The 17510-nt window shown below is 33.8% G+C and overlaps 1 protein-coding gene across 1 annotated transcript; it reads right to left on the bottom strand.

Annotated features, from left to right (window-relative positions):
- Nucleotides 1–571: 571 nt before the first annotated feature.
- Nucleotides 572–16490, bottom strand: LOC112528665 (probable phospholipid-transporting ATPase 4). Its single transcript, XM_025139687.1, has 13 exons — nucleotides 16062–16490; nucleotides 14496–15940; nucleotides 14009–14119; nucleotides 13548–13824; nucleotides 13194–13282; nucleotides 13019–13103; nucleotides 12681–12890; nucleotides 12536–12601; nucleotides 11886–11984; nucleotides 11607–11798; nucleotides 10740–11374; nucleotides 1497–1686; nucleotides 572–1267 (listed from the first exon to the last, which is right to left on the bottom strand). Exons 1-13 carry the CDS (start codon nucleotides 16488–16490, stop codon nucleotides 572–574), a joined length of 4524 nt encoding a protein of 1507 aa, XP_024995455.1.
- Between the last annotated feature and the right edge of the window lie 1020 nt (nucleotides 16491–17510).

The raw sequence follows: 17510 nt of genomic DNA, 5'->3' as shown, positions 1-17510 counted from the left end.
TTTTAAAATACCAAAAATATCCTTGCATTAATATTTTAATTCAAAATTGTCAAAATTTTAAATTTCCTAATTTATATATTGATTTGTGATTAATATTGGTTCTCACAGTTACCATAAACTAATTAGTTCTCATTTGATTAGGCCCCTATATATATATATATATATATATATATATACACACACATTAAGCCCGCGGTGAAAATGTCTGGTTTTATTGTATTAGGCCCGTTTGACAAAGTATAGATCAGGCCTATCCCAAATGTGGCTCGTACAAGCCCTCAAATGATCACCGTTATAGAAGAAATGTGCGGTAAACCAAATTAATATGATGTTTATTATTGAGTTCTTTTTTACTATATTTCATGTAATACTAAAATACACTAATTAATGTCTCTCTTAGATTTTTCGATTGAAATACGAGAAAAGTCGATCCGGAAATGGATCAAGTAATTTTCCAACAATCTTTTTAAATTTCTCAGTGTGTATAAATATACTCTATATAATAATGCCTTTTGAAACAAATCACCATGTGCAACAATCCACTTTGGTGATTTCGATCTCCATTTTCTAACTATGAGCTACTGCTTATTGATCTACGAATCGGACTATTTGTAAAAGACTTAATAACAAACATTCGTTTCTTGTGTAGTTGATCCTTCAAATGAAGGATTTTCGCATCGACTCTAGCCGAGAAACCGATATGGGTTGCCTTCCTCGAGCTTTGCTTCTCTCTCAACCACATCTCATCGTCTACAACGGTTTTCCCTCTGTATTTCATTTCCTGGATCACATGGTCATCCATAGGATAAAACGACCGTTGGATGACCATGTAAATGAAGTACGAAAGCAGAGAAATGACTACAACTAACAACACGACAATCCAGTACACGGGTGCCGGCCCCACGGCTTCCACGAGGAGTCGGAATTCTCTATTAGAGTATTTTGGCGGAAGTGCACCATAGAAGAGTAAGAAGATGTACCAACACAAGATGCTTTCCCAGATGAAGAAATGTTGTATCCAAGTGAAATGAGTGATGATTAGCGCAATTTGACAGTTAACGGTCCACACGACGGCTGTGTATGTAGTTACACCTAAATGTGCGATATCTACGACTTCTCCTCCTTGTCGGAATACCGAGAAAGAGAGAATGTAGACGTTTAGGATGAATATCGCTAGAGATGTAAGTATCCCGTTTCCCATCCAACCGATGATTCGCTTCCAACTAAATAAAATACCCTTTTGTCCCCGTTGATAAAGGGCCGGAAACTGTGGAGTGGGGAAAGTACAATGGTAAGTTGGTCATTTCAGCAATTAGAAACAAGTATTTGGGGTTATTTAACATAATGACCTTCTTACAACTATTTTTTTTAATGCAAGACCTTCAAAGATTTTAAAAAGTTGTCCTAACAGAAGAATATCGACACTTGCTAACAAGAAAGCCTCAAAATCTGATGCATCTAAAAAAATCTGTCAGAAAGTATTTATGGAAATATACCTGAAGGCAAATATCGAAAGAAACATCTTGCTCGAGGACACCTAATGATATAACGGGCAGGGATGTTAGAAATAGATTGAACATAACCATACCATCCGTCATACAAGACATCTCCGGAGAATTTGGAGTAGAGCTCATAGTAGAATAAGGTGAGGCCGAATACAATGTTCGTGTATACAAAATAGAGAATCTGCAGCAAATGAATGATTTAGAAAGTAAGCGATCATACTCTTATACCCAAAAATATTAACCTTCAAATTCAAAACGAAAATCGTATCTACCATCTTGGAGATTCTCTTGTAACACCAGTGGCCGTGCACTATTAGTAGTCGTTCCAAGAACCGAAATTGAGGCATAGAGAAGTCACTTGCCATGACAGCCTGCAAGTAAACATCAAACATTATGGTGTCAAAAATGAAAGAAGCATCGGTTCTTCGTCAAACATCTCAACAACTATCAACTTTATAAGACGTCAAAATGAAAGGTAATGTTTTTTCATCTATTATATGATATGATATGATATGATAAGACCTTAAATTTTTTTGTTGTAACTTGAAAGGTTATATGATTTCATCTCAAAGTTGTTTTAGGATGCATAATACTTTTGGTATTAATTAATAATCTTTTTTTGGTTGGTTTGAAAATAAGTGTTATTTGATTGATTTAAGCTTGAGTTTCAAAGGTCAAAAGTATATGGAAGTCCTAGGTTCAAATTCAAGGAAAAACAAAAATTTACATATAATTTAAATGGGACGACTTCAAGCTATCGATGATTATCTTAGAATTAGTCAACCCAGTTAATAAAAAAAATCAATAAAACGCAAACCCTATCCATAAAATAATTAGGTATAGAAGAATCATAAAGACATTTTGAGAGCGGGCTGCTTCAAAGTCCAACGTAGGAGATGAATATAAAAGAGAGAAATTATTTAGACCTAGAATAGAAAACGCCAAAAGCAAGAAACCGATAAGAAATCAAAAGCCACAGGGAAAACTGTTCATTAGTGTAAATGCAATCACACCCCATCCCATCTCCAATCCTGTCACCGCCAACCTCTCTGTCTATAACATCATCATGTGGTGGTCGTCGGTTCTGTTCAGAACATCACCGGCCACCGTCACATGTTTTTGCTTTCTTTTTCAGCAGACCCATCGTCCCAAAACTACATCAAATCCTAACCCTTAAACCAGATCACGAGAGAGGAAGATGTTCTTTTTTAGTACTGAAAGGAAGATGTTCTTTTTTTGTTGAGATGTTTGTGCATGTTCTCAGATCTGACTTAAAAACAGTCCTTTTTTTTTCCTTTTATGGTTTCTTGCCATTTTTGAGAAGTACTTGTGGGGATGATTTATAGAGCTGACAGAAGAGAGTGAGCACACAAAGGCAAATTGTACCAAATTGTGTTGTATGATTGTTTTGGGTGCTCATGATCTATCTATCAGCTTCTTTTTTACCTATTCTCTCCCATGTCCTCTTTCTCACTCTATTTCTGTACTTTTCTATCTCTATATTGGATATGGTGCCTTAGGTTTTTTCTTTTGTTCTTCCTATATTATGAGATCACTCGATCCTGATTGGGTTTTGGATCAAGAATATATATATATATATATACATATATATATTACTGGTTTTACTGTGTGTCGATCCTGGCCTGGGTTTTGGATCGAGCAAAGTTTAAGTATGGAGGTGGTTGAAGACACAGAAGAGAAGATGGTGGAAATTTTTCATTACTAATCATGGTATTATTATTTCAAATTTGTTGAATCCCAATTTAAAAAATAATATTATAGTAATTATTTAGGGGTAGGGTTTAAATTACTACGTTCATAGCGTGTCTTTTCATAGTTACTGTGCTAAATTAACGGAAAACTGACATTAATTTCTATATGATTATTAACTTTATATTAGGATGGTCCTCCCTACCTTTTATTTTTCTTTGCGCATGCATATTGCAGCAAGAAAATATGGGTCTTGACTGTATTTTTGCATCTTGATTTGGATCTTTCCCTACTATTAGTATTAATTAAGGTATGTCACATAGTTTCTGTTTTTATTCTGGAAAGTCGATAGATTTATGGAATTCCACTACCTGTTTCTTTGATATCTTTCGTTGTTGAAGATTACTAATTTCGTCTGAATCAATATTTTTTGAGCGGAGAAAAGAAAACAAAAGAATCAGGGTTTGTTTCTTGAATTTTAACCTACTGGACTTGAAATGAACTTATTGACCCCAACCTAATTTATTTTGTCGGTTGACATGACATTCTACTTTAGTATCACAACCACACTTCATTTAGTTTTGTGACATAATTCACATGTGTTTGATGATGTTGCTCTTGTTCTTTAATATATATATATATATATATATATATATATATATGTGTGTGTGTGTTTTTCTGATTTTCTTATGATTGCACCACTATAAGCCTTATCTTTGTCATAATTTTCTTAAAATTATGATTACAGGTGGTTGAAACTTTTCATCCAAAGGGATACCCAAAAGTCTAGCAATAATCTTTGGTCCAATGGTATCTATATATAGTCTTTGAACTTAGTGATTGGGGATTCCAGAGTTATTGCTGGGATGTGTCTTTATTTCTCTGTGATGACTTGCTCTTAAAAGATAACGAACATGCTCCAACCAGTATCATACTGAAAAGTTAAACTTGGTACATTCCTGATCTTTGGATAGAAATATGTACTCTGCATTTATGCCGTTTGTAGTTGGTCTCTTAATTATATACAATGCTTCTAATTCTAATTTACTCGGTTAAGTACTTTGGAGTAACCGAAGAAGGAATTTCGTAGGCTGCTCTCTCTAAGTTACTATCTTACAGCCAATTTCTTTTATCACGTAGTTCGTGAACTACCCCAAATCAATTGTTCTTCTTTACCTCTCGAATATGTATATATAGTATATGTATATATATAAAACATATTTATTCTGAGAGTGAAATGCATTGTGTCATGCACCTGAATTTACATATGATAATATCCATCTCTTATAAAAAAAACAAGTCATTTATGGATATTATTAGGGGAGCTTTGAGATCCGGTCTAGGCCCCTTTTCAATCCACAAGGATCAAGATCAAATGAACGCTTATTCTCTTTCTGTCAAATGAAGATATATTTCTAACCTCTCATTAACTAATAATCAAGTGAGATAAATAATTTTAGTTCGTATTTTTTTTTGGTAAAAATAAAAAAGGAGATGGCATTCTTGATTATTCAGAACTTAATCAAATCACATGTATATATATTTAAGAGATTGAGATAATGTGATGGATATGATTAAAAAAAGTGGTTATAACCATTATTTTTAAATATAAATATTTTCCATAAATTTTTTAAAAGTAAATAAATGAAGTACAAGTGAATTTATTATGTGTCCTTATGAAATATATAGTATATGGTTTAGAACTTGTTTTCTCTCATCTTAGGATTTTTGGAATAATTGTTACAAGTTATATGACAGATGGCAAAAAATGCATGTTATAATTGCTATTTAAACTCAAAAAAGTGTAAAATTTCATCAATATATTATCCTTTCTTATGAGTTCCAATGATTTGATTGTTGAGGCTGCTACTGCAAGTGTTAATTGCTTGAATTTGTTTGACTTTTTTTTGATTGATTCCTTTTCTGATTGATGTTGTAGAAACCTTTTATTGCATCACGTTCGTTGAATTTATTTTTCAGTTTGTTATTTTTTCTTTTTAATTTGGATTAAAATGTGTGGATCGGTTCTTTTACGGTTTTTCTATGGTTTGAGATCTGGCTCGATTTTCAAAAAACGAAGCCACGCTCTGAGAGATGAAAGCTTCCGTTATGGTTTAGGGACGATTTCAGGGACGGGTTTGGAAACCCAACGAACTTAGGGATGGAGGTGGCCGATGGTTACGGAAGTGCAATAGATCTAGGAGACGTTTTTATCGGCGATGGAGTTGGACATGGTTCTACCGACGATGAAGCTATGGGGTGCCGATGGTTTACCCAAATCCAGAAAGAGAGGGAGAGAGTGTGTAATGGAGATTGGGGGAGAAAAATATAGAAATAATAACCAAAAATTTTAAATTTAAAATAATTAAAATCTATTCCAAAACTACTTTTTCTCCTATTTCATAAATCAATTAAAAACCAGAAAAATCTCAATCATTGATAAAAATAAAAAATAAAAAAAAAGGACGACATATATTGAGTAGCATTGGTTGTATTTTTTTGAGTTGGTTGTATTTGAAGATGTCACTATATATATAAGAAGGTAATCAAATAAAAATAGTAAAAAGGTTGAGGACCGTGAGGACTAATCTCAATCATTAAAGGGTTTTAATCAAAGGTCATCAAACATGGTGACAGTTTTGTAATATTATTGAAAGTTGTATCTAAGCTCACATCTAATCTATATATCTATATCTATATATATCTATAAAGCAAAATCATGATACGATATGCTGACGTGGCATCTCTTCGACGTAGAGATCCTATTTTCATCTTTTTTCCACATTTTGATTTTTTTAGTAATTTTGCAAATTAATGTTCACATTAACTCAAAAACCATTCTCCTTCTTTTGATACGTTTCAACTCTAACATTTAAATCACTCAATCCCTGGTTTTTCTCTAAATCCCTTAATCTCTGGGTTTTTTCATTTATGTGTTCTCCATTTCCATGTACGAGTTATAAACTATTGATACGTTTTCCCCTCTTCTTTTTCATCTCTTATCTATGACAGAAGAACATACACAAGTTTATCAATATATGTAAGAAGACATTGGAACATGGATTAAGGAGAAGTCTCCATTGAGGCTTTAGAATTTTGTGAGAATTTTGATTATTTTTCTTTTTGTTGTGGATTCACTTATGTTTTTTTATAGTTTCTTAATTTGTAATTTTGTAAGAAAAAACACCAACAATAAGGTGACATTTTTAGGCATCGCAATACTAATTTTCTTTTTCTCAAACTTTGCTTTTTTTATTTTATTGATGTAATTATTATCAAAACATTAAATTAATTAGACTATTCATTTTCATTGGTTACACCAAATACTTGTTTTTTTTTTTTCGTTTATCTCATATGACTCTATTTGTTATTTATATAACAATAATTGAACACACACACAGATACATATGTATGTATGTGTGTATTCAATATATATAATCAAAATATCTGTAAACTCATTTATATAAATGAAATTACGATTAATATATGTGTATTTTTATTTACATGAATATTTTATATATATATATATATATATATATTTACATGAGACTTGAACACAATAATATTTATATTTTTCTCAATTATTGTCTTTTTTATTGATGTAATTATTAGCAAACATTAAATTAATTAGACTATTAATCTTCTTTAGTTACACTCAATTTTCTTTATTTCTTATTTATATATTTATATATTTACATGAGACTTAAATATAATAATATGTATATCTTTATTTGTATTTTTTTTTAATTTTTATCTTTTACTATCAAACATTAAATTATTAGCAAACATTAAATTAAATTAAGCAATTCTTCCATTTGTTATTGTTGGCTTCTTGATTTGTGTCTCCTGAGTGAACTAGTGGGGCAGCTGGGAAGTCCAGGGCATGGACCACTATTCAACTAATGGTGTATTCATATTGTATGTCCTTATGATTCTGATTTTCCTATATAACAAATTAAGTGAGAGGTGGGTTTGTTTATTAAACCTAGAAAACACTAAAAGAATATCGAAAATAAACCTAAAGCCACTTAAAACCATTCATTAATATGAAGTCTCATCCATTGCTTCCCAAACCCTAATTAACCAACCACCCTCACCTCTCTCTCTCTCTCTCTCAAAAAAAACACGTCTCTCTAGCTCTGAAATCAATCTGGTGGTCATTGGTAATGTTCTATCGTTCAGATCCTGTCAAATACACTTCTTGTTTCCCTGCTTGCTAGAGAGAGAGAGAGAGAGAGCATGACTTACTCATATCTAATTAATTATCAGACACCTACCTGAGAGTGAGAGAGAAATACCTGAAATGTTCAATTTTTTTCATGTTTCGGTTCTCTGTTCTTTTTTCTTATACTTGCTGAAAAACGCTGATCATTCTTGTGGCCGGTTTCTTCTTCTTTTTCAGTGTGTTCTCATCAGATCTGACTGAAAAAGCATACCCTTTTTTATTTCATGTGATTTGTTATACCATATATTTCGTAAGGTACTTGTGGTGGTGATAGAGCTGGTTGACAGAAGAGAGTGAGCACACAAAGGCAAATAGTATCAAGTAAGTTATATGATTGCTTTGTGTGCTCATGATCTATCTGTCAACTCCTTCTCCCTCCCACATCCTCTTCCATATACTCTTTTTTGAACTATTTTGTTTGTCTCTGTGTGATCTCTGTGTTTTTTATTTTCTTTTTAAGGAATGAAGCTAGGATCGACTAGTTCTGTTATATTCTCTCAAATCTAAGGATGGAATGGTTGGTGAAATTGCACACAGCTGAGAATATGATGTATGCACATCATGACAATTGTATATTATTACTATGACCAAATTAATTCAAACATAAATGAAACTAATTTACTTCATCAAATATTATAATATATTACTTTAATTTGGTTAGGAACATGGACAAGCATAAAGCGTGACCTTTCATAGTTTATTGTGCTAAAAATCCATGGAAAACGGACATCATTCTAGGACTAGTACACGTTATGTAGAATGGTCCTCCCCCCTTTCTCTTTTATTATTTTCTTTTCATTTTTAATTTGTGTTTATGTAGATTTTATGCTTTTCATTTGGATCCCCATAATTAGGGTATCATATATTGGCAAGATTTTGTTTTACAGGTATCAGCTTTATTTTGAAAACTTAGACTACTTTGATCTAATATTGTATATGTGGAAGGTTTACTTTTTTATGCTATGTCTTTGATTTCGATACAAGATTATGGAGAGCTTTTTGTTTCGCTGAGAAGCAGATGGAAAGTTACACCAATTATGTTCGTTTCACCGATTATGTTTGTTTCTTAAACTTTGACTTGCAACTAATCTTCAAGTAATTAAACTACAGATGGAAAGTCATAATGGTTGTTGTTGACATGTACATGCATTCTAACATCAAGCTTATGTTGTTTCTTTTGTTGTGTTATTCTTAGCCAATGTTGGGTTTTTGTTTCTGTTAGATGAATCATTAATATATATATATATATATATATATAATTTACTATCCTCATGATGGGATATATAGCTTCAATTAGGTCAAGTAGCTTAACAATGCATACAACAATTAGCTATTAAGGGATCACATATGAAACTGTCATCTTTTTTGTTCTCATTTTGTTATTTACTTTTTCTCATTAACTTTTATTTCATTTTATTATATTACAGTGATTATTTTGTGGCGTCAAGTGTAAATGATAAATACATTCTTGGACCGTTGTTTATAATCAAAGTACCTTCATTTATATTGATTTTATACATTTTATGAGCTATCTTATGTTTATTGGTGAATAAAATCACGTACGTCTTGGTTGTGATCTTTTACAAATCTACGTCATTTTCATAACAATGATTTTAGTGTCGTTATTTAGCTTCAGGGTTTCCTCTTGACCTCCATGCCTTCTTAATAGATGGATTTGATGATATCTTAATGATATGATTGGTTCAATAGGACATAACATTAGTTAAAAAGTGTTTTATCATATGTGAAATATTTGGTGTGTTTAATTTTGTAGGATTTTGAATGGAATTGGATTCTATATATCTATATATATATTATAGGTACGTTAAGAAGACAAATTATAATTAAATTATCTTTTATTAATTGATCATTACAAAATGAATATTTGTAACATATTTTAAAACATTATCAAAAATATATTCTATGAAATATCTTGAGATTTCTAAATCCAATTTTTTTGGGAATTCCTTTCGATTATGACTTTTCTTTAAACCAAACGTGTCATAGTACGTAAAACGGAATACACTTCCAAATCTTATGAGATCATCGCCGTCCCGTAGTTTCCTTCCTTCCGTTCTCTTTCTGGGCTTGAGGCTCTATATTAGCTTACACCAAATGGGTCTTTGTGTTTTTATAGTGGCTAGATGTGCAATTCTTTTGCTACTTGTGATGAACCTGCAGATTAAGGAATATGGTTTTAGTTATATGTGTCCTCAATCCAGTACTGTTAGTAGGCACACAAATATTACAATGATGATCGATCAGGAGAACCATTTATTATGGATTTAATTACAAAAAGCTCTTGGTAGAATTTGTTTTACAACTTATAATCGGACAAGTGAATATAACTAAGAGGCCGTTTACCAACGATAAACGTTTACGAGTAAAAGTCAACACATTCACTTAATTTATCGAGTAAGATTTTAGTTTATTAAAACGGCGTTGTATGCAATATTTTTATCATGTAAACGTTTATCGAGGGTAAAACTCTAGGTCCTTGTTATCGCTCTTACCGGGTAAAATTCTCATGCATTATCATATTCATCCGATAAAATATGAAATGACCCAAATAAACATTTAACAGATAACTGTCTAGTAAAAACGGTCCATAAGATGAATACGTGTGCACAAATGCTTATAGGGTTGATCCTAATCAGAAATTGCAGAAGAAAATAATTAATCGAGTGCATGAGGTGATCATTAAGATCTTGGGTTTCACCATAGACATTTAGGCCTATGAATATATGATAAACCAATGTATATATTATAGGATGGATAAAGACAACATATACATGTATATATATATATATATATATATATATATATATCAAGCCCGCGATGAAAATGTCTGGTTTTATTGTATTAGGCCCGTTTGACAAAATATAGATCAGGCCTAGCCCAAATGTGAATCGTACAAGCCCTCAAATGATCACCATTATAGAAGAAATGTGCGGTAAACCAAATTAATATGATGTTTATATTATTGAGTTCTTCTTTAATTACTATATATATTTCATGTAATTAATACTAAAATATACACTAATTAATTAATGTGTCTGTTAATTTTTCCACGAGAAAATTCCATCCAATTCTTGATGGAAATGGATCAAGTAATTTTCCAACAATCCTTCTCGGTGTGTATAAATATACTCTATATAATAATGCCTTTTGAAACAAGTGTGTATAAAATCACCATGTGCAACAATCCACTTTGGTGATTTCGATCTCCATTTTCTAACTATGAGCTACTGCTTATTGATTTACGAATCGGACTATTTGTAAAAGACTTAATAATAAACATTCGTTTCTTGTGTAGTTGATCCTTCAAATGAAGGATTTTCGCATCGACTCTAGCCGAAAAACCGATATGGGTTGCCTTCCTCGAGCTTTGCTTCTCTCTCAACCACGTCTCATCGTCTGCAACGATTTTCCTTCCGTATTTCATTTCCTGGATCACATGGTCATCCATAGGATAAAACAACCGTTGGATGACCATGTAAATGAAGTACGGAAGGAGAGAAACGACTACAACTAACAACACGACAATCCAGTACACGGGTGCCGGCCCCACCGCTTCCACCAGGAGTCGGAATTCTCGATTAGAGTATTTTGGCGGAAGTGCACCATAGAAGAGTAAGAAGATGTACCAACACAAGATGCTTCCCCAGATGAAGAAATGTTGTATCCAAGTGAAATGAGTGATGATTAGCGCAATTTGACAGTTAACGGTCCACACGACAGCTGTGTATGTAGTTACACCTAAATGTGCGATATCTACGACTTCTCCTCCTTGCCGGAATGCGGAGAAAGAGAGAATGTAGACGTTTAGGATGAATATTGCTAGAGATGTAAGTATCCCATTTACCATCCAACCGATGATTCGCTTCCAACTAAAGAAAATACCCTTTTGTCCCTGTTGATAAAGGGCCGGAAACTGTGGAGTGGGGAAAGTACAATGGTAAGTTGGTCATTTCAGCAATTAGAAACGAGTATTTGGGGTTATTTAACATAATGACCTTCTTACAACTATTTTTTTTTTAAATGCATGACCTTCAAAGATTTTAAAAGTTGTCTTAACAGAAGAACATCGACACTTGCTAACAAGAAAGCCTCAAAATCTGATGCATCTAAAAAAAATCTGTCAGAAAGTATTTATGGAAATATACCTGAAGGCAAATATCGGAAGAAACATCTTGCTCGAGGACGCCTAATGATATAACGGGCAGGGATGTTAGAAATAGATTGAACACAACCATATACCATCCGTCATACAAGACATCTCCGGAGAATTTGGAGTAGAGTTCATAGTAGAATAAGGTGAGGCCGAATACGATGTTCTTGTATACAAAATAGAGAATCTGCAGCAAATGAACGATTTAGAAAGTAAGCAATCATACTCTTATACCCATATTAACTTTCAGATTCAAAACGAAAATCGTGTCTACCATCTTGGAGATTCTCTTGTAACACCAGTGGCCGTGCACTATTAGTAGCCGTTCCAAGAACCGAAATTGAGGCATAGAGAAGTCACTTGCCATGACAGCCTGCAAGTAAACATCGAACATTATGGTGTCAAAAATGAAAGAAGCATCGGTTCTTCGTCAAACATCCCAACTACTATCAGCTTTATAAGACGTCAAATATGTCTAAATATTCTAATACACCTGTTCATAACACTATATAGGACCAAAAAATTGTGCTATCACATGTAAAGTAATTACAATAAATTGATAAAGATGCTTTTGGGCGAACAAGTTTCTTAATTATGACATTATGAAATAAGACGTCATATTAATCATTTTATATGATATTAAATGTCTTATAAAACAAGTGTTTAATAAAAATTGTGTTCATAGAAAATTTCTCAAAGGTGTCCTATAGAATATTTTATTTCAAAAGCGTCCTAGAAAATTGTTAGGACATCCAAAAACGTTCTATCAACTTATATAACATTCTTACGTATACATATGACACATAATTGTGTGGTCATGTAAACTTAAGTGATATAAAACAGTCTATCTTGTATCATATATACCTGCATTCCTTCCATGCCACTAATTCCAATTCCGATATCAGCTTCTTGAATCATGCCGACATCATTCGCTCCATCTCCAATCGCCAATGTCATCTTGCCTGTATATTTCTTCACTAATCGAGTAATCTAAGTTTGCACAGAAGACGCAAAGTTAGATGACATGCGGTTTGGTTTCTGATTGTTGTTTAGTATGAATGTAGCTTACCAAAGCTTTCTGTTTTGGAGAAACACGACAACATATAACAGATGCGCAGTTGACTGCCAACTGCAAGAAACGGTCTCTTATGTCATTCGTCAAAGCAATTTCAAGCGCTTTCCCATCCACCACGAGAGCGAAAGGATCATCCTTGGTTTTTTCGTTTGCTGTCACTTGATAAGAAGCCTCGATTTGGTTTAATATGTCATCTTTCATAGCCTGAAAAGCTACAAAACGTTTACTCATTACCCCTAACTCAGATTTCTCTGGCTATATAAATCATCTGTTAGTTTTCGCTATCATATCAAGCTGAATAAACCGACTCAAGCCGAGTGCATGATATTCACCTTCAATTGGTTTTTCGATTCAGCATCCCTGCTCAAACTCAAATGGAACTGCTTCATATCATGCCTAAGCAAACTGCAAGCAAATCTGACCAAAAAAATTGCGAAAAGATGAGAAATCTTTTGGAACTTTGAAAACAATAATCTCGTTGATGAGGCCATTTTTACAAATTCTCACCCAATATTCACAGCGGTCTCCTCCTTGTCACCAGTGAGGAGCCATATCCTGAGTCCAGCTTGTGCAAGTTTATCTATGCATTCTGCAACCTGATATTGATGTTTATAGATGTGAGAATATGTAGAACCTCAATGGAGGCTAGACGGGTACAGGTTGTCCTAAAGGTCGAGATCCTAAAAATGGTAAATTTTTTGGCTCTAATATCATGTATGAATATGTGGAACCTCTTTAGGTTACTTCCAGAAGAAACTTTTAGGAGATAAAAGGAGGTTCCAACGTATATTGAAGACGATAAATCAAAGTGTAGCCGATATGGGACTCTAAAAACAGAGATGGGAGATAGAGAGATTTTACCCCATCTTGTAACTTATCATCAACAGCTACGGCACCTAACAACACCAAATCTTTCTCGATGGTTTCAGATACGTTCTCTAGCAACTCCTCTCTTTCATGCCCAATTGTCGCCTTAGCTTTCGTGAACGTTGAGCTCCACTTTTCATATTCGGAGTCTTCAATTTTTCGATAGGCAAACACCATTGTCCTCAGCCCATCTTCCGCATAGTTTGCAAGATGGATCGTTGTAGCATGTTGGTACGTCCTTCCACCATCACCTAGCCTATCGAAGATTATGCTGCAGAATACAAGCAATTCCCAGTTTATATTACACAGGATGTGTTCGATAGATTGAATCTTTAATCACAAAATCTAAAAATTCTACCATAAGAAGCTTCATAAAGATGCAAAAAGTAAATGTTTCCTCTGTAACAAAATGTGTTTCAATTCAGACAATTTAATCGGACAATCAAGAAACTTACTTGTCAGCGCCTTTACAGACTAGGAAAATCTGACCAACTTCATCGCGAACTATCACCGACATCCTCTTCCTAGAACTACTGAATTCTAATAAATTCAATAGCTTGTATTCCCTGAAATTTCAACCATAGAAATGTGAGAATATGGAACCTATTAGATTACTCTTCAAAAGAGCCTTTAAGCATAGAACGAGAGGTTCCAACTTCCAACGTATATCAAGGAGAAATGGTCATCTAGGACTCTAACACGCCTCCTCCAACAGAGGCTAAACAGATTGCCCAAAAGTGGTAGAACTTAGCTTTGATACCATGTGAGAATATGTGGAATACACCATTAGATTACTCTCCAAAAGAACCCTTGCGAATAGAATGGATGTTCCAACACATTAAGAGGAAAATGGTCCAAATGATCCAAGTCTAGCCGATGTGGCACTCTTAACAGAATTTTACGTTTAAGATGATAAACAAAGATTCGGAAAAAAGCATTGACCTTTCGACCTCCAAGCCAGAAGGATCAATCTCTTTCACAAACATTGAAGACTGAGTTCTTCTACAAAATTGAAATCCAAACTCTTGGGCTGCTATCAAGAATGTCACTTCTTCAGGGGACTCTGCTTCATATTTGAGTTTATGGCTGGTTGTTCCTTCACAGTTTTCAACCGGTATGCCTGTATGACATAAAGCCATAACTCTGAAGAACATTATCATATCCCATACATTTGATCCATGAAGCCACCTTTTGTTCATCAATCTATCATCTATGAAATTGAAACCTTTTATAGCAGTAACACCAAGATTCTGTATACCCTTTTCAGTATTCAAATCGATCTTATTTTGATCAGAAGAAATCTCGACCATCTCGATGCTATCACGAGGAGTAGAATCTGCACCATCTAGATTAAACCGGTAGCTCTCAATATCGATATTCATTCGCTGAGAAGCCGCACGAACTATCTCATTTACATCACCTCCATAAGTAATTCCTTCAATCGAGCATTTCCTGAACTCCATTTGATTACAAGTCAAAGTCCCGGTTTTGTCTGACAAAATCATCTCAACCTGACCGAGTTCCTCGTTCAAATTTGATGTCCGAGATTCGACCGACTTCCCAGACATTTCATCGAACAGCTGGAGGTCATTGTTTATGAGCATTGCTTGTAAGAACTTGACTACTTCAATGGAGACATAAAGAGAAATTGGGATCAAATAGCCATACAAGATGAGTGCCCTCAAGAACTGAAGGAACCCAGAAATCAGTGGTTTATCTGGATCAAAAGACCCATCTGTATCATCCAGCAATTGAAGGTACCACCATTCTTTAGCTGTTTGCGGTTGATCTGTATATCGAGCAGAACCAATGGAGGTGATCACAGAGATCAAAAGCAACATGAAGAACAGAACATAAATCACATGGTCCATCTTTCTCTCTACCCTGCTACGTTTAGATGGCGATTTCATCGAATTTCGAACCACTTTCGTATCTCGTCCAGTAAAAATCACAACTCCATACACATAATCCGTATTTTGAAGCTTTGAATCTCGAAGGAGAAGCTGAGAAGGAGATAAAGGATATGAACAATCCAACTGATCTTCATCTCCAAACTCCAAATTGGCAACGAAAGTATACAGACTCGAATTGGGATCTTCGCATCGAATCGTCGCTTTAAACTTGTCAAATTTCAGTTCTTCATCAAAACCCAGAGTGCATTCCAAACAACGTTTGATTTTGAGATTGGTTTCTCCATCTAAATTCATCGTTTCAACATAACAAACACCATCTTCATAGCTTGAAGATAATAGCAAAAGATCACAAGGGAAATACTCGTTCTTACTCACCTTCACAACATCTCCAACTCGAAGCACCTTCCATGATCTATCAACAAACATTCCATTCCCAATATGAACCTTCACCTTCCTCGAATTCACCTCCAAATCCTGAAAACACAAAAAAATAAGAAAAAAAAAACACTTAATACTGTTTGTTTTCTGAAAGGTGCTGGAGTCAGTAATGCTAAGTCCGAAAGCAAAACCAGAATAGTTTCGTTACGTGTCATACTTGCAAAAATCGATGCCAATCCTCCACACCCTCTTTGAGCATACTGATTCCAACCACAAAAACCAGAGGAGCAATCAAGCTGAGAGGAGAGAAAGGAGCTAAAGAAGTAACCGATAAGACTGCAACTAACAAGAAATACAGATTCGCCACCCTACGAAACTGCTCGAAAAGCGATTTGGGAAGAAATGTCACAACATTATACTTAGTTGTAGAAACATCATTGGTGGGATACTTGTAAGGCTTCATTTTATGCATTCCTGAATCATTGCAGAAAACGACTCTGGAATACCCAGGCTGGCCGAAATCGGAACGGTTCACCGGCGGTGGTGGCCGTAAACAAGAAAAAGTGTAGAGATTGCTCCATTTCACCTTTCCTTTCTTCTTCTTCTTCTTCTTGGTTTCAACATTTGCAGGTGATTGGGTCGCCATTTTCGGGTATTGGGAAGAGAGGTCAAACTAAGATTGTAATTTGTAGTAGTGGGTGGTGTTAAAATTTGTTTGTTTTTTGTGGGATTTAATTAATGAGGAAGTTGAGAATCTTCTAATGCTCAAGTTTGGAGCTTTCTTGGATCTTGTGTTCTTGAAAATGCAGGCCTTACATATAACTCCATATTTTAGAACAACGGAGATTATAAGCCAAAAGGAAGCACCTATTTCATTCTTTTTCTATTGTTCTTTTCTTAACTACTTTTTGGTTTCACACTTCTTTTTGAATTGGTGTCAATTTAAACACTAAATAAAATGCGTTTAACTTAACATGTCCAGTTTTATAACAGTAAATGTTCAAAAGTTTGACCAAAATTCACAAATCAAGTTGACTTATACAAAATACAACTGTATAAGGAAAACACATGAAATTCAACCGATTTTTGAGTGAAAATTTTTCTTAGGGTTATGAAAAGACTCACCTATCAAACTTTGAACGGTATTCGGGAATATTATAAAATAAAAGAGACGTCAATCAAAAAACCAACAAAACGAAAAGATTCGTGAAAACGGTAAAATTCAACTAAAAGTATATGAACTATTTTATAGACATAATCGATCCACATTAAAGATGCATCTGCTCGTTTATAAGCATCCTTGTAGAATCCAGTGTAATAAAATATAATATATATATATTAATATCGACTCAAGACTAACAGATAAAGAATATACCAATTGATTTTTATTAATAAAAAAAAACCAAGTTATTGTTGAATAGTGAGACGTGTAAATTCAGGCGTGTGTTAAACAAATTAAAGTGTTCCTTAAATCATGGTATATGCTGTGGATGGGCTCGAGAGATATAAATATTAAGGGAACGGAATCTTATTATAAATTTGCAATTATTTTGGCTTCAACTAACTTATAAAGACTTTATATATATATATATATATATATATATATATATAGAGAGAGAGAGAGAGAGAGAGAGGTTGGTTATTATACAACCCTTGACATTTGTAC

Source organism: Cynara cardunculus (genome assembly GCF_001531365.2).
Source record: "Cynara cardunculus var. scolymus isolate 2C chromosome LG 15, CcrdV1, whole genome shotgun sequence".
Taxonomy (NCBI): domain Eukaryota; kingdom Viridiplantae; phylum Streptophyta; class Magnoliopsida; order Asterales; family Asteraceae; genus Cynara; species Cynara cardunculus.
Note: the sequence above shows the minus strand (reverse complement) of the source record. Positions and strands in the feature narration are given on the sequence as shown.

Bases quoted from the DNA above. Each gene is read 5' to 3' on its own strand.
- LOC112528665 (XM_025139687.1), bottom strand. From the start codon at position 16,490: ATGGCGACCCAATCACCTGCAAATGTTGAAACCAAGAAGAAGAAGAAG. The intron at 13,825-14,008 runs GTAAGTTTCTTG...TGTATTCTGCAG, and splicing joins GTCTGTAAAGGCGCTGACAA to CATAATCTTCGATAGGCTAG. The intron at 11,799-11,885 runs GTAGACACGATT...CATTTGCTGCAG, and splicing joins ACAAGAGAATCTCCAAGATG to ATTCTCTATTTTGTATACAA.